General features: G+C 38.9%; 1 protein-coding gene and 1 long non-coding RNA gene across 2 annotated transcripts in view; both read left to right on the top strand.

Moving 5' to 3' along the window:
• The window catches only part of LOC134291450 (uncharacterized), a 383602-nt gene that overhangs the window by 66188 nt on the left and 289505 nt on the right, over positions 1-27909 (top strand). The gene's annotated exons all lie outside the window — the stretch shown is intronic.
• On the top strand, positions 7681-27903 carry LOC109411478 (uncharacterized). The gene is made up of 2 exons (XM_019685006.3): positions 7681-8325; positions 27125-27903. Exons 1-2 carry the CDS (start codon positions 8133-8135, stop codon positions 27346-27348), a joined length of 417 nt encoding a protein of 138 aa, XP_019540551.3. The 5' UTR covers positions 7681-8132; the 3' UTR covers positions 27349-27903.

The following is a 27909-nucleotide window of genomic DNA, read 5'->3' as shown; positions in this document are numbered from 1 at the left end:
TGATGATGCTAATAGAGAGGAAACATATATTAGAAACACATCATTTATATACAACAATGAGACAACATTCGAAGTCTTTACTTTACCCTCATCTTCACCGTCTACTACCACCTGTATCGGACCTCTCTCTACAAATCTCTTCAAGTGTTTAACATTTCGATCAAACGATCTACTCGATGTCATGTCCTTGAGAGTTGCTCTTCCTTCTCCAGTAATTTGCACAACTTCATGCAGCGCATTCTTGTAAACAGTGTCCGCTTTATCGCGCTTCGGGTGTGATACCAGGACCATATCTCCAACACTTATTTGTGGATCACCTGCACCTCGCCTGCTATCTTCTGTCGCATTCCGGATGAATTTTGCTGCTCGATCACGCTCACGTAATTCGTCGTCTTCTCTTTGTTGTTGATCCGTACGTATGTTTGGTAGCAAACCTCTGATGGGTGTACCGAACATGATCTCAGCAGGTGGTATCTTGGTGACATGATGAGGCCACGAGTTATAAGCCGCCACATAATCCGCAAGCGCTTCTTTCCAATTATCCTTCCGAACATTTGCAATAGCCGTTATTTTATTTATACCTTGCATGCTTCTTTCGACGAGTCCATTCTCAGTAGGGTTCAGTGGCGTACTGTGAATAAGCTTCACACCCCATACGTCCTTTAGCCATACTCCAAGCTCCACGCTGTTGAAAGGTGGTCCGTTATCGGCCTTCAAAGTTCGTGGGATGTAATAGGTGTTGAACACTCTCCTAAGCACCCTCTTTACAGCCTCAGTATCGGTTTTATCCATCGGTATCGCAACGAGAAACCGGGAATAGTTGTCCGTCATCACCAACGCTTTCCAATTATGCGAGTCCGAAGCGGATGCAAAATCCATAGATACGTACTCCCAAGGATTCTTCGGTAGATCTGTTATCTTAATTGGGAGTGGTTTGCTCGTTCTTACAACCAGTTGACATTCCGGACAACTCGCTACAAACTCTTCGACCTCGCGGTCCATGCCCAACCACCAAAGCCCCTGCCTGAGAAAATGTTTCATGGTAGACATTCCTGGATGACTACGGTGGGCCAGTGAAAGCGCTCGGCTACGCAGCTTGAATGGCAAAACCATTTTTTCCCGTTTCATCAGGAGCCCGTCCTGAATATACAAATCTTGCTGGAAAGGTTGGTACTTCGCGATATGAGCAGGCCACTTTTCCGGTTTCTCCAGCCACTGCGCAACATCTTGCAGTTCAAGGTCCTTGGAAAATTCCTCTTTTACCTGAGCGTTTGTCAAAGCTAATAACTGGCCGTTGATTTCCCCAAGGCTTGCAGTAACCGCGCAGAGCTCATGTTTTTCCTGTTCCGCCCCAAACTGTTGATCTTCTCTTTTGGCACCAATTCTAGAAGCGGCGTCCGCAATATTGTCCTTCCCCATAACATGCTGAAACTCATACTGAAAATGATCCATTCTCAGTACCCGAATAAAAAATACAGTAGAAAAACCGAATGTTGTATTGTAACAGTACTATTTAAAACCATATTGTTACAATAAACAACACTGTAAAAATAAAAAATACAAAAACAATAAGATGTAATGTTAGACACCATACAGTGAATTGTAAATGAGATTTTTACAATATACTATACGGGTTGTTAAGTATCGTAACAATATAAAAAAATATTTTTCTCCATATATATTTTTTAACAAAACCATACATTTTATTGTAAATGAATTGTTCGAAATACTGATACGTGGGCTTTAATATACCGTACATTGTATGGTACACGTATGGTTTTAAACAATAAAATGTACCGTAAATATATTGTTTTTAACAAGGTTTTTAATTGTAATTTCACTACTGGTTATAAATTTAATCATGGTTTTGGAATGGTTCTCTTTTGTTATGTTGTATTGTTTTACATTAGATAAACCATATAATGTTATATTATCTCGTCATGTTCCTTCGATAATGGCAGTTCTAGCCAAACTAACCTAAACTCGTCTAAGTCTGAGTAGCCTCTCATTGCATTAACAGTTGAAGCTTAAGCTCCCATGTCCCACCAGCCAGATAACCGGGTTTTGCAAACTAAGCATTATTTGTGGCAACACTTTGAGCGGCATGATGGAACTATGCCTAGCGCGCTAAGTGTTATTAGACCACTAATGTAGTTGCATGAAGTGGGTGACGAGGTACATAAGTATCATTACAGCGTGCTTAACCATTATTGCGATATTGAGGCTCCAATTTGACTGAACTATGAAATGTGTACATAACAACTCATGAGAAAACTGTCAAGTTCGATTCAACTATAAGTTAGGTTAAAAAGCGAAGACGACCTTATTTCAGAAGTCGTTTTAGTGTCCAGTCCAGTCCTTATGTTAAAAATGTCAAAGATAAATCGCATTTAATTCGGTTGTTGTACAAGGCAATTTCACATGAGAGAAGAAGAGAAAGAATAGTGTTGAACTCATCCACTGATTTACGGTAATCTGGCCTGCGTCTTTCCGGGTTGACCTACATTCGTATTCCTCTCATCGCACTCTACATACCTAGCCCACCATATCTCTTGGATATGCAGTCCTTAGGACACCTGGTTTACCACTTTATTTAAACATTTTATTGACTTTAAATAGATGTTTCAACTTATTCACTTTTTTCTCTTTCATTTCCTTTGCAACAAAAATGTCACGGACATCAACAAAACAAAGCACGGAAAAAATCATAAACTGAATAAAAAATTAAAAATGCACGGAAAAAGATTGTTTCGGAATAGTGAATGGTTCAAACGTAAGAAAAACAGTATAATATATTGTTACATAAAGATCGGATGTAAATGTATAATAGCTACCAATGTGCAAAGCTTTTAGCGAACCATTCCATTACAATACACTATATTGTAGCTGGTACACTGTATGGTACAGGAATGGTTTTCACCAAATACCCTATGGTTAGTTTTTATCCGGGTAGCCAACCCTCAGCTCTTGATAGTATCCGCTTCCCAATGTCCTTCTGATCTCTTTTGGTCATGAACAAGAGGGCCTCGCTGTCTGATCGTAGAATAAACCTTCGTCCCAGCAAATAATACGAGAACCTTTCCATGGCCCATACTATTGCCAACGCCTCTCGGTGTAGCTGCGGGTAGCGGCTTTCTGCTCCTGTTAGGCTCTTCGATGCACAAGCGATGATTCGACGCTCATGCGGGAAATCCTTCTCTTGGGCCAACACTGCACCCAAGCCCCATGGCGAAGCATCCGTATACAAGATGATTTTGTCTTTATCATCAAAATATCCCCGTTTAATCAGATGGTTTTCAGCAGCAAACTTCAAATTATCGAACGCCTCTTGGTGGCAGTTTTCCCATTTGAATCGCGAATTCCCAGTTACAAGTTCACGGAGCGGTTTAGTTTTGTGGGAAAAGTTGTTGATGAAGGGGCTGATAAATGTCAGCATCCCCAGGAAACTACGCACCTCGGAAGTGTCCTTGGGCCGCTCAAACATCTTGATGTCCGAGATCTTCTTCTTCATAGGTAGAATTCCACGACCGTCGATAGTAAAACCGAGGAAATCAACCTGGGTTTGGTCGTATTCGGATTTTGCTTCGTTGATAGTCAACGTGTTGTTTCGGAGAACTTCCTTGACCGCAGCTACGCAGGCCCTTAATTCTTCCAACGTTCTACCATATACCAAAATATCGTCCAGGTATATGATGATGTTTTTGCAATTGCTCAACAACCTTTCCATAGTGCGTTGGAAAAGCTCCGGTGCGCAGGATAAGCCGAAAGGTAATCTAGTGAAACGCATCAAACCATTGGCTGTCATAAAAGTAGTATAATGACGAACCTGTTCATGCAGTTCAATGTGATAATATGCATCCTTCAAGTCTAACTTAGTGAAGAAAAGTGTCCCTTGTCCATTTGGAATAGCGGTCCAAATTTTCTCAAGGCACGGCATTGGGTATGGCTCGCGGATAATGGCTTTGTTGACTGCCCGGTAATCGACGACGATGCGAAAATCTTTAGGCCCCTTTGGCACTAACACAAGAGGAGACACAAAAGAGATCACGTCTTGGTCCTTATCTGCTCTCTCGATAATTCCCTGTTGTTCCATGGTTCTCAATCGCATGTTCGTAGTAGGCTCAAACGCCTTCGGGATATTGTACCTGATAATCTGCTTTGGTGAAACGGAATCGTCTACCCTGAACCTCAACGCATTCATAGGTATTTTGGGGAATGCCATCGAATGAGTAGTATTCTCACTCAGATTCAAGGAGTTTACTGTTTCCGATGGCCCAATGCGTATCAAATTAAGCTCGCGTGCCGTGTCGTAACCGAGTAGAGACAACCGTGTACCTTTTATCACAAAGAACTTGGTCAGCCGCATTGGTTTCGTATCACCCGCTACTCCAACGTATGCCCTAAACGAGCATTCTATGTCCAGCGGCTGATGGCTGGCGTAACTTTGAATAACTTCTTTAGGATAGATAATTATGTCATGGATTACGGTAGGGCATCTATGCTTGATTGTACGCCAATTCTCGCTCGTAAGGGTATTAACAGTAGCACCGGAGTCAATCAAGAACTGAAATCTCTCGGACCCAATAGTACACTGAACAAACCTGGGGTCTTCGCTCTTTTGAGACACGGAATCACAAGTAAATAACTGTAAATTGCAACAGAAAAATAATATAGGATTTAGAAAAAAAATCAATAGAAAAATTTACTAATACGTTTTATTGTCCGAGGTTTATTTGACCAAAAATTAAACGAACTTCGGCCATAGTGATAATTATTTAATGAGAAACGAAAGAAATGTGTAGTTGAATGTTGATGCGTGTGTGTGATTATATATGTTAGTCTGTGTTTTCAAAAGATACCTGATTGATCATTCGGGCCTGTTCCTTAACGTTGCCATTCAGATCGTTGTGCCTTGAATTCCCTGGTTTTCCGTGGTTACTGCGTGGCGCCCGGCAAAATTCGGAAAAATGTCCAACTATCCCACAGTTGAAACACTTGGCTCGGAACGCTTTACAGTCCCTTGGACCATGCGATGTCCCACATTTGTGGCAGTTGAATCCACTCCGGCGTCCAGATTGTGGAGGATGAGCATCCGGTCGCGAGCGGGATGGATAACGATTACCGTCGCTCCGCTGGTACGGTTCAAATCTGTTCGAAAACGTTTTATGCCTTCGTGAGTGCAGAGCGTTGACCACCTTATACTGGGACTCCCCGCCAGTTACGTCTTCTGCTGTTTCAGGTAAAGCTGTTCTGGTCTTCACATTATCATTCGCCTCTTTCGCCTCGGCTCTCATATAATCCAAATGCTTGCCATAGCTAATGATTTTCTCGATGTCATTGTCCCAGATGTGTGACATCTCGTAAAGCTTCTCGGCAATTACCGGAACAGACCGCCTTATCAGTGCTTGCACGAATTCTTCTTTACGTTGCTCTACGCCAAACTCACAAAATTTTGCCTGCAGCTCCAATTTTAGCACCCAGTCGACGAAAGCTTCTTCAGCATCCATACGCATCTCTCGAAATATCATCCGCTCCTTGATGGTATCGCAAGTCTGGTTGAAGAATTTATTCAGTGCTTTAATCGTATCTTCGTAAACATCATTCGATTGCTCTGGAATCAGCTTCTCCTGCATTTCAATGATGTTGAGTAGGTAATCACCAGCAAAAATCTTCATACCAGTTAGCTTCGTAACCGAGTCAACGGCAGCTTTGCACGAAACGATGCGCTCGAATTGGTCGCGGAATCGCACCCACTCTGCCTTCCGTTTATGTGTGGGTAGTGTCCCGTCAAATGCCTTCAATGGCCACGAACCCGAGAGCCATTCTGTCTTCTTCTTGGCGCCGTTTTCGGGTGAGCAACAAGTGACGATATGCGCCTGCTGCCATTTGTCCACCGAAGCCGGGTTATTTTCTTCAGGTTTATTGCGGTCCTCCAATGAATCCTCCGCCGAAACGTCACTCTCGTACCAGATGCCGCTCATCTCCTGTATAATCATAATTTTTCCGATTATTTTCCTAAATTTATTGATGCACAATTTTTGCTCCTTACAATGGCTGCCGCTAACAATTTTCTGTTCTGTTCTTATTGGTACAGTATACTTACGTATGTTGCATCCATTGGATTTTCTGGTTGAAAATAATAAACAAAAACAGCCCTTCCCGCAAGCTCAACCAAAACTCTTATCTAAGTAAATAATTTGCAGTAGTATGTGTTTCAGATGCTTTACAACAGTGGACAACTGACAAGCGAAAACTAACAACAGACATACGTCTTCGCATACGTCTGACTTATCAACCATCATTCATGTATGCCCTTCAGAAAAAAAAAAACTAACACTCGCTAAAAACAGTAACAACATTTGCACTTGATAAATTTTGCTCGCGGGCTTGTGTTAATGATAAATTATTCAATTATAGGAACATGTACCTCTTTTTTATTTTTTTTTTAAATATAATTCACTTTAACTAAGTGCCATAATTCGTACTGCAATTCAATTATTAGATGCGTTGGCCATGGTCTTACACCGACTCAACAAAACTTGATAGTATTTTGGCCATGGGCTTTTCCCGACTCAAAAACAAAATAAATATTTTTACCGTGTTGGCTATGGTCTTCTACCAGCTCAACTTTTTTTTCAGTTTTTTTTTTTTTTTTTAAATATTAATGTTGGTCATGGTCTTCTACCGACTCAACATCTTTCTCACAGATTCCGGAACCAATTAGAACTGTTGGCCATGGTCTTGCACCGACTCAACGTTTTCTTTTCTCTTTGGTCATGGGCTGATACCGACTCAAAAGATTGTTGGTCATGGTCTGACACCGACTCAACATGGATGATTTTTTTTTTAAACGACAACAATACTTACTTTTTCACGAGCTACTTCCTTACCTTTCATTAAAAAAAATAACACTATTCACTATCACTACCCTGCTAGATTTTGGCAGGATCGCCAATGTGATATTTGTCAATATATAATGGAATTTTAATTATAATAACTCGGGAGCTACGAAAACCCAACCTTTTCTCTCACGTTTTCGTACACACTCACTCAAAACCCCCAAAATCGGGTGTATCATTTGACAGGATGCCACAGACAGCATTGTAAAAAGCCGATTCCCATCCTTCCAACAACACAGAACAATGTATTGCGCATACAAATCGGCAAAACGCTAATCGTGAAACACAATCTATCCCTTCAAGCCTGCGTAAAGGGCTATCCACCCACCAACGTGAACCTCTGCCAAACAGCGATTTCACAAACACTTCGGCATCGCTGTCATTACATCCTCCCCGTTTCTCACATTGACCGGCAGTCTGACGTGGCAGGCGTCATTCTCGCCTAAAAATGAAGGATTACCAATACTTGTACGGAAGATTCTGGTTAGTCTGGAGCAAATTTAGGCTGGTGTAAGTATTGCTGATCTATCGATACTGGATTACCAATTACTAGTTCAAGCTCTGTCTAAACTTGAATCCCTACAAATTGGTAAATTTGTATGAATAAACGGAAAAGAGCCAAATTTTTCGACCAATGGTGTAGATTTGGTGCGGTATTGTATCACACACCCTTCTTTGGAAGCCGCATACACGCGGTCCATGTGGTGGGTGGAGAGCGAGTGGACCCTCTCTCGCTCTCTGATGATCTCAACAACACCAACTCGCTTCGCTCGCGAGCAGCAGGCCAAGCTGGCTATGCGGCCGCTAATTTACCGCAATAAGGCTACTGCGATCCACGCGTCGTCTTGCGCGAGAGCGATATTGTCATCATCACGCTGGCCTACTCGGACGTGTGTGTATACTGTGTAGTTCTTTTTATTTTGATCATAAAAATAGATATAGTTTTTGTTTTCATCGCATGGGAAAACGACGCGCTTTGATCTTGTGTTGTGGGTGATCGCGAGTGATAATTGCTAGCCAGTTGACGTGGTACCTAGGTAATGTGCCAGATGGATCGTCAGCGAGAATTGTTAGAACACACAAAATGACACGAAACAGAAGGAATAATAAGACACAGCGACAACGGTAATCCGATGATCTTCTTGATCTGCGAGGAGGAGATTTGAGAGCGGCACGTGTGTGCTCGCGATCGTTTGCAGACGTTGAAGAAGAGGTTACACAGAGTGGAAGAAAATGGTGATCAGTGCTCCCGGCAAGATGTTTCTGGTGACCTGCCTGCTGTTCGCGATGTGCGTGGCGCTGTTCTTTACGGTGGTGACGATGAAGAAGAACGAACGGCTGCTCCAGTGGGAGAATTTCATGCGACGAGGCCAGTCCAGGCTGACCGATTCCGGAACCACAAACCATTGGTATTTTGTGGTCAGAGGTATGTAGGGTATTGGTTCCCTTATTAAGCATGTGGCTCCCATTTTCATCTTACGAAAAACAAAGGATTGAAGCACTGTTTGTTTTGTTTCTTATTTTTGTATTTTTTGTTAGAAGTGAGCACGCATGAAAACAAAAAGAACGGAATCAATCGGTGCCGTAATCGCTTGTTTACGAATAGGATGAAATTGGGAGCATGAGATTACTGATGGCACACAAACCCTATATTCCGCGAAAATTTTTTTGCAAAGATTTCAAGCGATAAGTGGGAAACGAATTATAACACAACCAATCCGACAAGGCTTATCTTCTCTGCTTGGACGTGCCATGAACGCAGATTAGATAACGTTCGGTATTTTTTGTTATCAAGTTGCGCTTACGCCCTCTGAATCATTATCGATAGAATAACAAACGCGTGCGGTGTTTGTCGAAAGACGAGAATGGCGGAATGAAATTTCAAATCAAAGCAACCATTTAGGTACATATCTGCGAATGGTGGCGTCTAGTTACCACCGCGATCGGTATCTAACGAGCGCGGCAAAGCCTCCTTGGTTTATCACTTGTATGGCGCTGGGAAGGAGATCGTGTTGATGCGTAGGATCTTCGAGTTGTGTCGAGTGTTGAGGCGATGTTGGGGGTATGGAGCGCAATGGGAGAGACGCAAACGTAAACACCTTGACCGAGCGATCGACTTACTTGCTTGCCGGGTTAGTAAGTAGTCGGTACCTGCCTGCCACATTTGTATTTAATGTGTGACTGGGCAAAGTAACTGCTGCTTGTACTTATCACACGCTCGCGTCAGAATACCCATTTTTTCATTGCTATCTCTGTCGCTCTTCAAGAGGCCCCATTTAAAAATACCCATTTTCAAGTTGGGCGGCCCAACTTGAAAATGGGTATTTTTAAATGGGGCCTCTTGAAGAGCGACAGAGATAGCAATGAAAAAATGGGTATTCTGACGCGAGCGTGCAGAAGAGCATTTATCGTTAGTTCTGTAATGATGCCGTTGTTGGGTCAGTCGTTGTTGTTGCGGAAGTTTGTAATTTTAATCCTGGGGGGCTGTTTATGTAAACATCATTGCTGATTAGTCATCAATTTGTAGCGACGTTTGAAGTATTGTTGACTTGTTTACTGCGTTATATACCTACTTTAACTGGAAAGATTTATTGTATATTTAGCATGATGTGCATCAAGGACAGGTTCTTCGAACTCTTCGTTATCAATATGCGCGGAGCTTAGAAAATTTCATAACGATAAGGATGCGTCTTAGAGCGGCGCAGTATCATAACGTCCGAGGCCATAATGTCCCAGGGCTTTATGGCGCGTTTTTCTGGGGCATAACGTCCAAACGTATAGGTGCGCCACTAAGTCCTAGGTAAGAAGGCACATTGGATATTATGACGCATCTAAGTTTTCGGACGTTATTTCGCAAAAAAAAACGCGCCATAATGACCCGGATATTATGGCCTCGGACGTTATGATCCGGCCCCCTCTGCTACGTAATGAATATATTTACTGCTTCTCGGTATTTTTACCGAGATATCGGTAAATAATGAATAAGTTTCGTCGAGCTTTACCGATATCTTGTTATGTTTTTATTAGAACCTTTTGACGGACCTACAACAAGAGGTGTTTGAAAGGTGGAAGCAGTACTTCGACAGACACCTGAATAGCGCAATGAACGCAGGTATAGAAAATCTAAGCAGCGAAAATAAATGACTGCTGAATGAAGTAAAATATGCCATGCAACAGCTCATACGAATGTCAAGCAAACCAAGAAAATCATGCACATTGCACAAAACAGAGATGTTCATCTAATCCGAAGGAGAGATTATACAGTCAAACTTCGATATAACGTAACCTCGATATAACGTAACTCGATATAACGTAATTTTTTCTTTGGTTCCAACTTTTCACTATTTTAATAATAAGCGTGATTTACAAATTTTTTTATATGATATTACACCCCTCCTGGAACCAAGCCTGCTATCCAGTTATGGGTTGATCGTATTTCAAAGTTTTATAGGAGTTTTCGGTGTCACTGTTGATGAGAAATGTTATATAGCTCTTCACAGAACAAACATTACATCTTCTACTCATTATTGACATTACATCCCCACAACATAGCCTTTAAACTCCAAACGAGATGACAGTAGACAGCATTGGAAGTGAACTCGATTTCGTGCGATACTGGATGTAAGAACGCCAGTAACGGTCCCCTTTATGTTAGAGTAAATTTTGCAGAAAATCACTAGAGAAATTCTCTGATAAATCCCTGGAAAAACTTCTTGAGAAATCATTGGAGAAATTCGCGAAGAAACCCTCGGAAGAACTCTTGAAGGAATTCCTAGGTGGAAATCCTGGAGGAATGCCTGGACAAAATTCGTGCTTTACCCTTGGAGGAACTTCTACCGCAATAAACACAGTTATTCCTGGTAAAATTCAGGGGCAGTCTTTAATTACATAAGGAACTTCTGTATAAATCTCAACAGGAACTTCTGGAGAAATTCGTGCATTAGTGGAATCCTAGTTGGATTTTCAAGAAGGGCCATAGTGAGAATCCATGGAAAAAAAACTCAGGTTGAATTCCTGAAGTAATTAAAAAAAATCCTGGATGCATTTCAGGAAGAATTCCTGTAAAAATCAAATAAGGAATATCTGGAGGAATCTTTGAAGAAATTTCTAGTGGAATTCTATCTGTTATTCTTGGAGAAATCCTTACAATATTTTTTTAAAGAATTACTTCAGTATCTCAGAAGGAAATTTACAAGGAATCTCTGGAGAAACTTCTGGAGAAATCACAGAAATTTTCTAGCGGAATTTGAAGCGGAAATCTTTTAGAAAATCCGTCAAATTGTGCTGGATGAGTTGCAGCAAGAATACCTGGGTGAATCTTGGCAAATACCCCAAGTAACACACTTGTCATAGAAGAGTCACAGCGGCGCAGGTTTTTATGACACAGAAGTCACTGCGATTTACTTCTAGCAAGTAAGAATTCATTTGTTAGAAGTAAGTCACAGTGGCTCCTGCGCAACAAAACCTGCGCCGCCGTGAGTCTTCTGCGACAAATGTGTTACTTGGGACTCTTCGTACAGGAATAGTTGAAATATTGGGACTTTTTGGAGGACCCTTGCAGGAGTGACTGCAGAAATCCTAGTAGAAATTTTAAGAGGAACGACAGAATTAAACCTTGCCAAAATCTTGGACAGAATAAATCTTGAAAAGCATATCTCTTTGGAGAATCCTACAGAAATCCCTTGAGAACCCACTGGGAAAATTCGTGGAGGAATCATATCAAGAACATATGGAGCAAAGGCAGGCGTTTCTAAAGATGTCATAGCAGATATAAAACTCAGTAAGAATTTATGGAGGAATCATAGAAGATTGAAGGATCCTTGGATAAATATCCTTAGAGAACTTCAGGATGAATCACATGAGGTATTTCATAATGCACTCAACCAGGAACTCCTGGGTCACCCAGGCTGGGTGAATCCCCGAATTATTTCTAGAGGAATCCCGAGAGGAATTCCTGGAGGCATCATCGGATTATAATTTTGCCTGCGTCACATAGATTTCTTACTTATAATCACATCAATAGATAACGCTTGACGTTTGACCAGTTCTAGATGCAAAAAAGGAGAAGAATCTTGATTTATGTGACATTATTTGCTTATATAGTTAAATATAAAGTGACATGTTAAGTATTCGACTTATGTATGATCCTACAAACTTTTAAAAATATATAAAATTCAATGATGAAAAAAATATATATGAGAAAGGCTGGAAATCACTGTTAGGTGATTAACATAATCTTTTTGGTAATTTTCTTTTCAAAATATGTAGGGTAAATGTACCAATAGTGGTGCTATTAGTAGCACCTTGTAGTAAAATATTTGAATAAAAATGATAATACCACAAAATTAAAAGTCTGAAAACCTGAATCGGTAGTTTTTCACTTAAATTTGCTAGGAAAAATGTAAAAACCATTGTTTATTTCAGTTTTTGCTAATAAATCACTTGCACCAACTATTGGTACAAGGTTCCTATTATGGAGGTAAAATTTAACATTGGTTCCTATAGTGGCGCATCCCATTGAATTCTTATGGGACCCACCACTATAGGAACGCTACCACCACTATAGGCGCAAAGGAGCAAAAAAATAAGGAAATAATTGTTTAAAATACGTTTTTCGGCAAATCCTGAACACAAAACTGAATTGATGTTATTAATTAGGTATGATGCATCTATTAAAAATGTCATTTGCAAGCTTTTTGGTCTAAATAGTGCTAAAATGCCACTACCACCATTATTGGTACTACCTCCCTTAAGGGAGCTTTTACCCTATTTTAAACGAAATTCGTGAAAAAAAAATTTGCTTCGATAAAACGTAACGAAAATAAACGAATATAAAATATCGAGGTATGACTGTATTACAAAAGTTGCTTATAAGTAGATAAACCTTGAATTCGAAGGCAATGTCCTGGCATTTCTGAGTAAAGAGAGACTCCAATTTTGTCGACCCGCGTTTATGTTACTTATGTATTGAAGAAGTTTAATAAGCCAGTCGGATAACGAATCCGTAGTAACATTTTTAGTCAAATGGTCTAGAAGAGGTTATTAGAACCACCATAAAACCAAAGTAAAAGGTTTAGGGTTTTATTACGGTTCTCAAAATCTCTACAAGACTAATTGGCCATCAAAAAATTACTTGGGATGTCAACTTGCAAAGTGGCCTTACTCCGAAACACCACATGGCGACCGTGACAGGACCGTGAATAAAATGGTGACTATTGGCAGACATTTTTCAAAATTTTAAAAACACTGCGATTGCAAATAGTTTGGGGCCGGGTGACCTGCATAACCATCAAAATGCAAAGATTCTAGCCAAAGTTTCAAATTTTGTTTCGAATATTCAAACTAAGGTGAACGAAAGCTTTTTTCGAATGTTATAAGGCGGCGATTACTTCGAGATGTTTGGGAAACACTGGCCTAATGCAAGTACTTTGTTATTTTATTGTTCATGTTAATTGCTAATCAGTATTGACGTTTTGGCATCCGGTTCCATCAAGAAGCCCTCTCAAATGAAAATTCAAATTTTCCCGTTTTTCTTTCCTTCCCGGGTACTTTTCATAATTGTATTACGAACACGTCGGAGCCTTGCCCGAATGCAACGGTAAAATAATTAAATGGTTCGACTGACCCGTTCTCAAGCCTATTCGTGGCAAACAAACACCATTCCATTTTCTAATAGTAAGAATGTCTTTTATAACTCTTGGAACCTCATTACAATTAATGCTGTAATTTTCGTTTACTTATCATTAAAAAGGTTTCAAAATTTACTTTATTACTGTTAATGAATGATATATCATTCAGGACTACTGATTATATTCATGAAAAAATATATTTTTAGAGTTTCTGAAATGTTCTATAAGGGGTTTTCAGATCGTGCACCGCGGTGCACTTGGTGCACCGCGAAGCCTTGCCAAGTGCACCGCGACACTTTTAATAATATGTTTGCATTTAGAAATTTTCAACCACTCCAAAAAATCTTATGATCTTCATACAATCAGTTCCATCAGTGATGCAAAAATCTACCAAGGATCTAATCACAATTATGAAAACAATTTCTCAGCTTTTCTTACAGTGCAAAATTTCAAAACCCTCACAAGAACATTGTTAATTTCTTCACGACTTTTTTTTGAAAATCTCGGACAAGTATCACTTACGATATAAATGAAGAACAATTGAAAATCTCGCGAGAATTTTATATCACGGAGACAAATTTCGTTCGTTTGAAACAAAAAATATTCATGTTTATTCGTAAAACTGATAAAATGTTTAAAACAAAAATTGAAATTTTTAAAACTTACTCAATTACATATTGATTTCGACAATACACATTGAGGAACCCCCCGTTTCGTCGTCGAGAACATAAACAAAACTCACAAGTTCCAGCTGCAGATATCCTCTTGCAAAAAAGGCAGGTTTCACAACAATTTCCGCTAAATCCCGTTGTTTTCGGGAGCGTATGTTATTTATATACATTATGTTGACATTGAAAGAGTTACACGGAACGTGAGTTTTTCCATCGAAGGAAATGACTTTATAAGTTTAATGGAAAACAAATATTTCCGTAAGGCCGACCTGCCATAAAAAACAAAAAATATTTCATTTATTTCTAACATAATCTGTCAGAAGATGCATGTTTGTCTCAACCATGGATTGCATTCGTTTCAACTGTGACGTTCGATTTGCTTCAAACAGTTATATTTTTGTGGCCTGAAAAAATTGACAGTTTATTTGAATTTACCTCTAATATTTTTTATTTTAACATAGTTTTTTCTGCGTGTATTAAGAATTTGAGACTTTTAAAAACATCTTCCTTCTATCTGTTGATGAGTTTGCCAGGAGCCCTGAGTTAAATCTACGAAAAAAATGCAATTATACATAAACGTTTGAAAACAATATTCACAGTGGAATTTGTGAATGTTATTACCAGAAATCCAAGGAACTCGAGGAAATATTTTCAAAATATTACTACCAGATATCAGCGTATGATTTACGCAGGACTTTTGTGTATTGAGGTTCTTATCAAATTTTCTTCTAAAAATTGAAATTTGACAAGAACTTCACTTGAAATCCGCAAAAAATGGTGGTCTTAATATTATTCGTTGAGTTTAGTTAGGTGTAAAACTAGTATTTTTGATACTGTTTTTCAAATGTTTATGGATGGATGCACCGCGTAGCAATTAATTTCTGAAAAGTGCACCGCGAGGCAAAGAGCCTGAAAATCCCTGTTCTATATAAAAGATTTTCTTTTTGGAATTCCCATAGGTATATGTCGGGCTGCAAAACGGTGAGTCGACAAGGAGAGCGTCTAACATAGCTCGGGTCCTTACAAGTCCCTACCTCATGCTTTCGCGAGTCAATCGATGACAAAGACCGCCAGCTAAGAAATGTGTTTATTAGTGTGGTTCAAAAAATCGTTTTTGCTCCACCCACACCGCTTATTCGCTTCCCAACCAGATTATATGCTTTCTCCCAAAAATTGAGCTCATTTGGTTTAAAATTGAGGCTGCACAAGCCCTTAAAAGTTTGTATGGGAATTACTATGGGAAAACGATGTTTTTGATTCAACCGACCGTAGCATTTCCCCAAGTGCCCTAGTGAGTTAGTCGACCCTTGGCAATCCTAGGCTACTCTATCAGCTACAACTTTGCCGAATACCACATTCAAATCGGACGCCTCATTAATTGATGGAACAAAAACGATTTTTTGAACCAGGCTAGTGTTTATGTGCCTAGCTGGTAGTGCGGCCTGGGCATTGTTGTCCTTATGACTTCAGCTAGATTGAGGAGGTACAATGCGAAACATCAGACATTGTTCCTTGAGTGTTGTCTAGGATCTGCCGTTTCTAAAATTTTGAAATAATTTCAACATTTTTTTGAAATATACACTAAAGCTTCTTTTTGTGCAGGTTATTTTTATGCACCTTTTTTACGCCCAATATTATAGATAAGAAAATTTATTAACCTTCACGTACCCCACCCCCAACATCTCTTTTTGAAAATGCTGGCATTTCGTCAATTTCCAGCCAATGTTTTTGAAGTCTCCCTCAATCGATCATAAATTGGTGCAAGCTTATTACACCCAAGTGGTCATGCAATATTCGGAACTATTCCGGAGATATTCCGGATTGTACTGGGGTCAGGGAAGGTCCCAAAATGGCTAAAAATGTTTTTTTTGTGTGTTATTGTGTTTGAACTAACGATTTTCAGCGGAATTTTCATTGCGAGCAATGAAACACAACTGCGATGATCAGATTTGAATAAGTTGACCCATCCGGATCACCGTGACAGGTTCCGCGGGGATCTCTTTGGGGACACTTCTGATTTTCATCCAAAACATGTCGTGCGACACATCAAACTTCATGATTTCGAATGACTGAGTCAAAAACGATACCCTGATGTCTATATCAACTAATATGGACATCCCGGAACATCTAGCATAGGTTCCACGGGGGTGACATCGAGGACATTTCTGGTTTGGAAACAAAACATGCCATGCGACGTATCAAACTTCATGATTTCAAGAGAATGAGGTAGAAAAAAATGACTTAAGTATGTAGCAACTGATATGGCCGCTCCGGAACACTTGAAACAGGTTCCGCGAGGGCCTCTCAAACACAATAATACACGAAATAATCACTTTTAGCCATTTGGCAAAACAGACCCCTTCCCCACCCACTGACCCCAGTACAATCCGGAATATCTCCGGAATGGTTCCGGATATTACATGACCACTTGAGTGTAATAAACTGGCACCAATGTATGATCGATTGAGGGCGAACTAAAAAAAAAATCGGATGAAAATTGACGAAATACCTGCATTTTTAAAATTAGTTGTCGGGGGTCGGGAATGTGAAGGTTAATGATGCATGGGAAATTCCTTGCCTGGATCGGTCAGGAAACCGATTTTCTTCGATCGGAGTACGCACAACAAAAAAAAATCCAAATTGTATTGAAAACTATTTTAAAACTTCGTGTTTCAACTTGCCCCGGTGTACCTTAAGTAAATAGAAAATCGTGTTAAGTACTGTTCCTTGAATTCCACTAATAACACTAGTTTACAGCATTTTTGAACTCGGTAAGCTGATGATCATTTTTGGTGTAGAATCATGCCCTGAGTTCGAAAACGCGAAAGAAAAAAATTACAGTAGAGTGGAAATTTTTTCGACTTTCCATACAAGGCTGATGATTTGAAATCGATTTTTGTTCTATTTTTAAGCAAAGTCGCTCACTTCAAACATCTCATTCTCCGTAATCAATGCTCCGATTGAGCTGAAATTTTTACTGTAACTCGCCTACATATGATGTGTCAAATAAACGTCGAGAAAGAATTTTTAAATTGTTTTTTTCTTATTGATAAAAATACATTTCTTCAAAAAATTTTGAGAATTTTGCTAAAATTTAAGGAGATCGTCCCTAAAACTCGCCAATATCTTGAAATTCATCAATCTGACGCAAAACCTGTATTCAGATGATCGAATGGTATTGTATTCAGCTTTTTATTTATGGAAAAAGATTAAAAATTGGTTGAACAAAACGCAATATATTTGAATTTTAGTAAATTACATATTTTAAAAAGTTGTAAAGCTCGATATTGAGCTTAAACTCAAAAACTGTTCTACTTAAAATTTTTTGAAGGTCGGTTTCGAAATCAGCACTAAATTGTGGTTCAAAAATTTTGGTCGTTGACAAAAGTTCACGACTTTCGTTTTATTTTGTAAACTAGTGTAACTTGCATCCTTTGACAGATACGTATTTTGACCTCAACTGTAAGGTCGTTTTCAGTGTCTTGTCTTGTCAGTCGAGTCAAGTACAAGACACTGAAGACGACCTTACCATTGAGATCGAAATACGTATCTGTCAAAGGATGCAAGTTATTAGTGGAATTCAAGGAACAGTACTTAACACGATTTTCTATTTACTTAAGGTACACCGGGGCAAGTTGAAACACGAAGTTTTGAAATAGTCTTCAATACAATTTTGATTTTTTTTCTTTCGCCAAAAGAGTGTTTGAATCAAAAACTATGTGTTATGGCATTCAAGCTGTTTACCATCATTGGATAACATCATGATAACCCGCTTTTTCATCTTGCCCCATCCGTTTCAACTTTTCCCGGTGTACCTTAGTCTTTTGAGATAATTACTGTGCAAGATCTGGATTACATCCCGCAAGAGCCGACTTCAAGTTGTCGTTCGAACGCTAATGTCATGGGTAATCAACCCAGAAAGTGTTCAGAAAAAGGTTTCGCAATGTCGGATTCGAGAACCGGAAGTATGCGAATTAGGGGTCGCAGTACCGACCACTTTTGGCGAGTATTGGTATTTCGGTATTAGAGCATCCAGTAAGCCGTCTTCCTACATTAGCCTTCAGCCTTCTGCATCGCCATGTGCGCACCGGACTAAAAGATAAGGCTCTACATTGTGATCATTTCAATTGGACCTTAAGTAAAAAAAGTATAACTTTTTTGCATTATGGAATGCAGTTCACTTTTCCATAATAGAAGCTTGCCATGTCTCATCAGCCTAAATACAACGAAACCAAGAATCTATTTTGCTTCAAAAGCAACTTGAGAATTCACATGTTCAACAGAACAGTTATATGATTAATATGCTTATAATAAAGCTTTCTAAGGAACATTGCAAAAGATTTTAAAACTTCCAATTGTCTTGTGATGTTTTCAAATTTTGTGCAGTAATGAATTTGGATAATCTTTCCCGATACAAGCAGTAATGACAAATACAAACACCTTCATACTGTCAATTCATAATTTCCAATGTTCAGTTGATTTATTTTAAATGTCTTAAATTCAGTATTGAAGTATTGATTCTCCAGTACCGAAAGTACCGGTATTACCGGTACTACATCTCTAGTGAGAATGCGGGACATTGATTTTCGGAACAAGTTCCGCGGGTCTGAGTGGGGTTTCGAAGGCATTGAAGGAGTTTCAGAGGATTTTCGACGGGTTTTGGAGGCGTTACAGGTGTGTTTTTGGTGGTTTCGGAGGGTCTCAGGTACGTTACACGCCTAGGATATTTTAGAGGAATTTCAGAGGCATTTCATGACTTTTCAGAAGATTTCGGCAAGTTTCAAATGCGTTACGCAGGCATTTTCAGAGGTTTTAGAGGGTCTCAGGTGCGTTAAATGGGGACCGAGTGGATTTAGGGGGATTTCGGAGGTATTTCAGGATGTTTCAGAGGAGTTTTGGAGGGTTTCAGAGGTGTAACGCAGGTGTTTTCGGTGGGTTTCGGAAAGTCTCAGGTGCGTTGAATGGGATACGTGGGGGTTTTAGGGGGATTTCGTAGGCGACTATAGAAGTTTCAGAGACCTCTTCACAAAAACCTTTGCAACCTCTTAAAGGCATTTAAAATGCCTTGCAATGCCCATGAAACCTTCATAATCTCATTCAAATGTCCCTGATTTGCTGGTAAGACCTGTACCCTCATTAAAGCCCTGAGTTAATTTATGCACAGAATTCCCTTTTTTCTGCCCTTTTTAATACATGCACATATTTATTTTATGTACCCCCAAAGGTTCCATCCAGTGTGTTTTACCAAAAAATCATTTTGTAAATAAATCCATCTTGGTTTTTTTTTTCAATACATTTTTATATGGGACAAAATTGACCTTAAAATGACTTTTTTTCGATAAAAATGGGAAAAAAATCAAAAATATCAAAATACCCAAGATGAACTATTTTAAACCGCACAGATTCTGAAACTAGAGGTCCAAAGCTACGATCCTAGGGAATAACATTTGAGGTACATTCGATTTTCATAATACTTCCCTTTGTATGTAGCGTATGGCTACCGTTTCTGATTCATATGCAGAATGCCCTGGGTCAAACCTCGCTCTCAACCCGACTAGAAAATTGTAACAAAAATAAAACATAATCCTTAAAAACTATGATATTCATAACTCATTGTGATATAATCATGTTTAACATCCTTGGTGTTTTCAAAATACCATAACTCAATTTTATCACATTATGTTACAAATGTTGTTTTATAACTTCATTGTATTATAATTTAGTTTTAAGTCTTCGACATTTGAAATGTTATGGTACAATATTGTATCAAATTTTGATAGAAACTAGTAATCCTGAAGCTAAAATTCATATCACATTTTGTTATAATATTGATATGATTATAACAAAATAGGTTATAATCTTGATTAGACTAGTGTACTTTTTGTTACAATTTTAGTTATTTTAACAGCATCCTGCTTCTAGTTTATATAACATAATTAGTTATAGAAAAATATTATAATATCATAACACAGTATGATACTAGGGGCGGGACAGCTTCTAATACCGACTCTAATACCGTCTAATAAATATTAATGTCCTAATCTTTACCGTTCACTGAGCCATTTTTTGGTTAGTATGTCATGACTTTTCTTGCAACAACCAACTGTCACGAAGACGCGAGGTGAAAATATAAGTTGTCTGTGTATTTTCTACAATTTGTTCTATTGAAAAATTTAATTTCTTTCCATTATTTTAGCTGTGACAACAATTTGAGTTTCAACCTACATCGTCGGGGTAGTGGCCTTCCGAAAGTCAGGGTTGTGCTTGTGAGAATGTACGATTCGGAGCGGACGGGTTACGATTCTGCTGAACAGATTGGTAGATTTCGATTGAAATGAACGCGACGATTTAATAACAAAACTTGAGAATTTTATTTCGCTATTTCAGACGCGACACTCACGTATACTTCGCATTTGATGCTGTGGGCATGCGGCAGTGTTGCCGAGATGCCACATGCTTAAAGAAATCAAATCATATGTGGCTCCTGAACAAATTAGGATGAACGGACATATTTTACTGTTGGATGCAAACTATGATGACCAATTAATACAAAGTGGAGCGTAAAACAGTACGTTTTTCATTTTTCTCAATAGAGCAGTTCAGTGGTTTTTCTGTGAGTTGTTTTGAGCTGGGATACCACTGACACTGCTAGTTCCAAACTGTTGAGTCAGGGTAATTGAATATTTTATTACTAATATTTATACTTCTTCAGTGGTGTGGCCTCGTTATGGTATCACATCCAAGACCAGATCTTCGGATAGAACGGTTCAATCACAAGGATTACGGTTAAACTTTGCGTAATATACGTATGTACGGATACTTTTACTGCGATTACTGCATTTTGGTGATTATGTCCGCCAGCGATGGGTGTATGTCTGAAGTTGGCCTTTGATGTGAGAAACACGTTATTGGAGCGTTATTTTATCGATTACGGTTTAATATTTCTGATTTTTTTTTTTATTTTGCTGTCATTCCAAATCAATTCAGTCCAATGAGCGTGGCTTACTTTGTTCGAGTAAGGTTCGGCTATGGGATTAATATTTGGGTAACTCTCGCTGAGACCGTCCCACTATTTACACCATGTCTTTAAAAATGTTTAAGGTGGAGATTCTCTGAAAGTCCTCCTCAAAAAAGTAAGAAAAATGCAGTTAATCAATTTGATGGACCCCCCGTTAGTTAGAGCCACAACCATTTTTGCGGACCCCTCGATTTTGATCAATTGTTGGCTCATTTAAACCGTTATAACTCAAAAGTTTCTCCAAAAACCACCTCATAACAAAATGTTGTTGAAAAGAGGAAATATAGAGCAACTATTTACGGTTATAAAGACATGGGTCGGCCATATTGATTTTAGCCGCCATCTTGGATTTTTATACCAAAACTGTTTTTTCACCTTGTTGGCAACCACCGATTTTCAAAATCTTTGCGTCAATCGAAAGCGGGGACATTTTTACACAACATATCAAAAATTTAGAGATGTATCTTTTTCCTATCAAAAGTTATCTGCACTTTTGTTAATCATGACACGTTTTCTTCATACATTTCCTTGCGCACCGGCAACGACACCCAACAGCATCAAAGTTGGCGCCTGCTTGTATACACAACGGCACCTGCAGCCAAATTAGGGAAAATTGGAGATTCGTTCCCGTTTTTGACTGTTTCTCAATGATGCGGACATTGCTTTTTAAAGTTGTTTGGTGTTTTGAAAAGCTTAAACCTTCAGCTTTCCATTAGTGGGTTCAGATTTTAAATAATTGTTCGTAAACACTGTGAAATAACGCTGCATTTATGTAAACAACCGGAACCTGGCCCAGTGCGCTAAAGTGTCATGATTTACAAAAGTGCAGATAACTTTTGATAGGAAAAAGATACATCTCTAAATTTTTGATATGTTGTGTAAAAATGTCCCTGCTTTCGATTGACGCAAAAATTTTGAAAATCGGTGGTTGCCAACATGGTGAAAAAACAGTTTTGGTATAAAAATCCAAGATGGCGGCCAAAATCAATATGGCCGACTCAACTTTTTATAACTGTAAATAGTAGCCCTCTTTTCAACAACATTTTGTTATGAGGTGGTTTTTGGAGAAACTTTTGAGTTATAACGGTTTAAATGAGCCAACAATTGAACAAAATCGAGGGGCCGCAAAAATGGTTGTGGCTCTAACTAATGGGGGGTCCATCAAATTGATAAACCAAATGCATTTTTCTTACTTTTTTGGGGAGGACTTTCAGAAAATCGCCACCTTAAACATTTTTGAAGACATGGTGTAAATAGTGGGACGGTCTCAGCGAGAGTTACCCATTTCCTAATACTGCTAATATCGCTAATTTATATTAGAGCTGTCCCGCCCCTAGGTATGATATAAACTTGATATAATTTTCTAGTCAGGAAGTTTGAAAATTGGTCGTTTAGGATTTTTCCCAGGACTCCTACGTTGATTTCTCTCGGGATTTCTTCTGAGATACCTGAGTTTTCTGAAGATGTTTATCCCTGGGTTCTTTCAGAGATTTCTCTTAGAATTCTTTCGAAGGTTCCCCGGGGATATCTGTCCTGCGTTTGCTTGGATTCCTATACAGATTCACACAGATTCCTCTTGTTGTCCTTCGTTGATTCCTCCCGGAATACTTTAGAAGATTTCGTCCGGCATTCTTTCAGGAATTTCTCCCAGGAGTCGTTCATTGGATTCTTTAGAGATTTCTCCCAGGATTCTTTCATAAATTTTCACCGGTATTCCTTTCAGGATTTCTACCAGAATTCATCCTGGAATTCTTTCAGGGATTTCATCAGAGATTTTAGGGATTTTCCCGAGATTTCTTCAAGGACTCCTCTCGGAATTTCTTACAGCATTGCTCCCATGGTTTATCCTGGAATTCCTCCCATCGTCCCTTCAGGAATTTTGCCATCAATTTATCCCGGGTTATCCAGGCATTTTTTTCAGGATTCCTACAAGGAATCTTACAGGCATTCTTACTAGAACCGTTCAGAGATTGCTTCTCGGATTATTTAAGCGACTCCTCTCAAGATTCTTCCAGGAATTCCATCAGTAATGCCTCAGACATTCCTCCCGAGATCGGAGCTTTCACACAAGACTCCATCAGGGATTCCTAGCGGGATTCCTTTGGGGATTTCTCGTGGGATCCCCTCACGAACTCTTTCTGAGATTTCTCTCGAGATTCTTTCAGAGATTCCTCCCGGTATTCTTCTTGGGATTCCCCCGGGATGTATCCAATGATATATCCCGAATATCCTGTAAGGATTTCTCCCGGGATTCCCCCGAAAGTTAGTTTTAATTAGAGTAAATAAGTGTGGGAGAGATTTTTAATCCAGATAAACATTTTTGTAGTAAGCCGTATGTCATTCAGGAAATTCCTTCCGGAGCTCTTCCCAGAATTCCTGTCGATATTATTTCCTAGATTCCTGCTGGGGTAGCTTCATTGATTAATCCAGAGTTTCTTTTAGGGATTTCGCTCGGGATTTCTTTAGAAATTTTTTCTGGTACACTCTTAGAAATTTATCCAGGGATTCCACTAAGGATTTCTATCGGGATTCCTTCAGAGATTACTCCCGGAATTATATCAAAGATTTCTCCAGGGATTTCTTCAAGGATTTCTCCCAAAATTCCTTTTGGGATTTTTTCCCAGGACCGGAATTCCTCCAAAGATTGCTTCAGGATTCTTTTGGAGATTTCGGGATTCCTATAGCGATTTCTCTATGGATTCTTTCATTAATTACTCCTGGAATTCTTTTAGGAATTTCTTCCGGTATTCCTTCAGGAGTTTCTCTTGAGATTTTTCCGGATTTCTCCTGGAGTTCTATAAAAGATTTCTTCTGGGTTTCCTTCAGGGTTTCCTCCCGTTATTTTTTCAGGAATTTCTCCTGGGATTCTTTCCGGTATTCCATTATTGATTTCTCCTAAGATTTGTTCAAAGATTTCTCCTGGAATTATTAAAAAGATTTCTTCCTGGATTGCTTCAGGGATTCTTTTGGGTATATCTCCTTCGGTTTCGTTAGGAAATCCCCGACAAATTCTTGCGGGATTCCTTCAAAGTTTCCTCCCGTGATTCCGTCAGTGATTCCGGGGTTCCACTAGAGAATTCTCCCGAGATTCCTTCTCGGATTCATCCCAGGATTCGTGGATTTCTTACGGAATTCCTTCATTGATTCTTTTAGGCATTTTCCCGGGATTTCTTACGATATGATTTGAGGGTCTCCTTACGAGATTCTTTCAGGAATTCCGTCAGGGTTCCTCGCAGGGGGATTCCTTGAGAGATTTTTCCCGGGATTCGTCTAGGGCAGTGTTTCCCAAACTTTTAGGAGGTATCGCCCCCCTAAAGCATTACAAAAACATTATCGCCCCCTAAAGAGATTCAGTTTTTTCATTATAAAAGGCTGAAAATATACTTAAAGGAAGCCTCTAAAAACCCACTAGTTGACACTACTGGTCAAACAATACATTTTGAAATCATGTTTGTGCTATACATATTCTTGAAAAACATCGAACAAAACAGAACGGACAGTGAACATTCGTTACACTTGTTATCATATTGTTCGTTAGACACTTGTAACACTTAACCAGATGTTTTACAATTACAAAAAATATATTTTATGCAAAAGATACAACTCAGGAATATATTGGTGTATTATCAAATGTAGTCATTTTTGCTCAGTAATTGGAAATTAAGAAAATCCAGTGATGCAAATTCACAAGCTGCCTATGAATTGAAGAACTTTTTATTGTCAAATAAGTAGATATGCAGACATACAGTCATTACTCGATTTTGAGGAAGATTCGTCTTAAACTGAATGATTTTGATTGAACTTTCCATGAAAAATACGTACATAAATTAAAAACAAAACTTTTTTTATCAAATAAAAAAAATCTCTGTTACTTTCATAATTTGGACAAAAATCAATCATGAATTTTCACCACAAAAGTTTCTCATTTAGAGTAATGCGGGGCAAAAGTTCGCACCTAACAGACTTCACAAAATAACTATTGAACGAAAAGAAAACAATATCGTTTTTCTTCGTTAAACGGGTCCCTATCATGTTGCCTTCAAAACGTAGTACTAGATTTTTTCGCGTTCCTTTTGTAGTTTTAGTTATACAATTTTTAGAACAAGTACTCCAATGCGAACTTTTGCCCCATAGTGGGGGCAAAAGTTCGCATTATGCGGGGCAAAAGTTCGCACCTTGTACAGGGTAGTTTATTGGTGTGATGTTCATTTATTTCAAGTTAATTCATGTTCGTCTTTTCACTCTAGCCATGAAATCTGTTTCTTACTGTTCTTAGCTTTACGGCCCAACTGGAATACGACCTGGTGTTCAGCTTTTGTATAGAGTGTGTTTTCTGAAGATTTCCTCAATTATTAACTAAGAGCTGTCCTTTATAGCGTTACTGAAGTTGTCAAAGTATATTGTGGGGTAATCATAGAGATACGTGTTGCACAAAATACATGAAAAAAAAAATCAAATATGCAGCAAAACTGTTGAACGGCACCGTAATCGAATCTTATCCCCGTCAGTATGGTGATGAATTATAACTGTGTATTTACAAACTAAACTATGAAAGACCCCGGTAAAGTAGATGAACATTAGACCTTCAAAAACGTACGAAAAGACACGACGAGGATGACGAAGAAAATGTTTTAAAATGTTTTTAAGCCATTTTTCATTTCTTGATTTAAATGGGTGAATATAAAGTTTGCCTTACAAAGAAACTTCTCACAAAACTAAGTTCAAACCCTCTGCCGGAACGATTTCAGGGTGCATACTACACACATTATGCATATATAGTAGTTTCTATACGAAATTATCATTGCTTCAAAGATTCCGTAATTATATTGATGTCCTAGACTCAGAAATCTAGTGCGAACTTTTGCCCCACAGCTACTGCGAACTTTTGCCCCACTGTCGAGGTTTTAACAAAGTCCCTTTCTGCAAGAAGCACTAGTAGTTTATTGTTCATTCGAGTGCACCTCGCGAACTACTATGGAATAACAGTTCTCCGACATCAAGAGGTTATGAGATTTTTCTTCTTCCTGTTACTACAAATTCTTATTCCAAAAGGTCCAAAAATTCTATCAAAACACCGAGAAACACATTTTTTCGCATTACTCTGCCAAACCATAACGAAATCGTTCCCATTTTTATTGACGAGTTGCTGACCTGATTATGTGTCGAACCTATACAGATTTGTTTGGGTTCTTAACTCGTGCTCAGAAAAAGACCCACTGCGAACTTTTGCCCCGTGCGAACTTTTGCCCCGCATTACTCTATTTGATCTCCAGGACCACTAGCAATTCTATCAGAAATTCGTATAGCAGTCTTTTATGATTTTTCTTCCTGGAATTTTGCCAAAAAGTATACATCACGTATGTGGCAATCCTTTTCCCACCTAATGAATCCGATAGGAAACAATATGTAACTTGAATTGTCAGGGAGTTTTGATGATTCAGTTGCCATTCTGGACTTGCATTTCAATAATTTTGATTTTTTTTCAATTATTCAAAAATCGCCTCCTTTTTAAGTATGTTCGCCCCCCAAATTTGGTTTTCGATTTCGCCCACTTCGGGAATCACCAATCTAGGGATTCTTCTTGGGATTTCTTCAGGATTTTTCAGGAATTTCTTCCGAAGTATCTTCATGGATTCCTCCATGATTTTTCTTCAGGTTTTCCTCCATTTATTTTTATTCCGAGTTTTCTTCAGGAATTTCCGCCACGCCTATCGGATAAGACGTTCTCAGATAAATTGGGGAGTTCGTTCCATACTACTTCTGTTCATTCTGTACATGTATTTCTTTTTATTTTTGTTTTTATCAGTTTACGATTGTTTCCGAAATAAAACTGTGATAATGACTTTCCTATATTTTCGTTTGAATTTGACTGCCATTAATTAAACGTTCATTCTACTTTTCTTTTAGACCTGGACAAAATCAAAGCCATATCGGAGGTGCGCAACATCGAACGGGCATCGCACCTGGAACCGACCGCCACCGGTTTCGTAGTGCAAGGCATAGACTACGAAATCGTGTTCGACCGTCTTGCGGTGCCGGAGAGCGAACCGGAGGACTATGCCCTGGCCCTGGTCAAGCGGAGGCTGTACCGCTGGGATGCCAAACCGCGAAACTACGACGACAAGGGTTGATTGGATTTGGCTGCGAAGGTGTTTCGAGTGGGAGGTGGGAAGAGGTTACCAGAAAATGACATTTGAACCAGTATGCGGTATTGGTACAACAAAATCGGGTTTTCTTACAAAATTAGTCTAGATGCTTTCTTTTGTACGTCCATCAGCAGATCAAAACACAAAGAAAATCATACATTTTTAAATTTTTATCTTTTACTTCTCTTGATTAAGACGTAATATAAAAATATCCAATTTTGTGACTTTTTTACGGTATTTTATTTTTTATTTTAATCAACTAATGATATGGCTAAAATAGATGGAAGTGCATTTGAATTAATAAAGAAGTTACATGCAATCATAACTATTTTGTAAGGAAAATCGATTCTGTTGCAAGTTCATTGACCAATACAGTAACAGAACATAGCTCCTAATAGTTAATAGTCAGACATTTGTGATCGTTTTTTTTTTAATGAGGTGATAAATAAGCTACCTTTTACTTAACACTTTACGTGAAATGGAGTGACGACTTCCCTGTGAATTATACTTTAGAATAGAATAAAGCTGATATCAGTGGTAGGCGCC

The sequence above is a fragment of the Aedes albopictus genome, chromosome 3 (genome assembly GCF_035046485.1).
Source record: "Aedes albopictus strain Foshan chromosome 3, AalbF5, whole genome shotgun sequence".
Lineage (NCBI taxonomy): Eukaryota > Metazoa > Arthropoda > Insecta > Diptera > Culicidae > Aedes > Aedes albopictus.
Note: the sequence above shows the minus strand (reverse complement) of the source record. Positions and strands in the feature narration are given on the sequence as shown.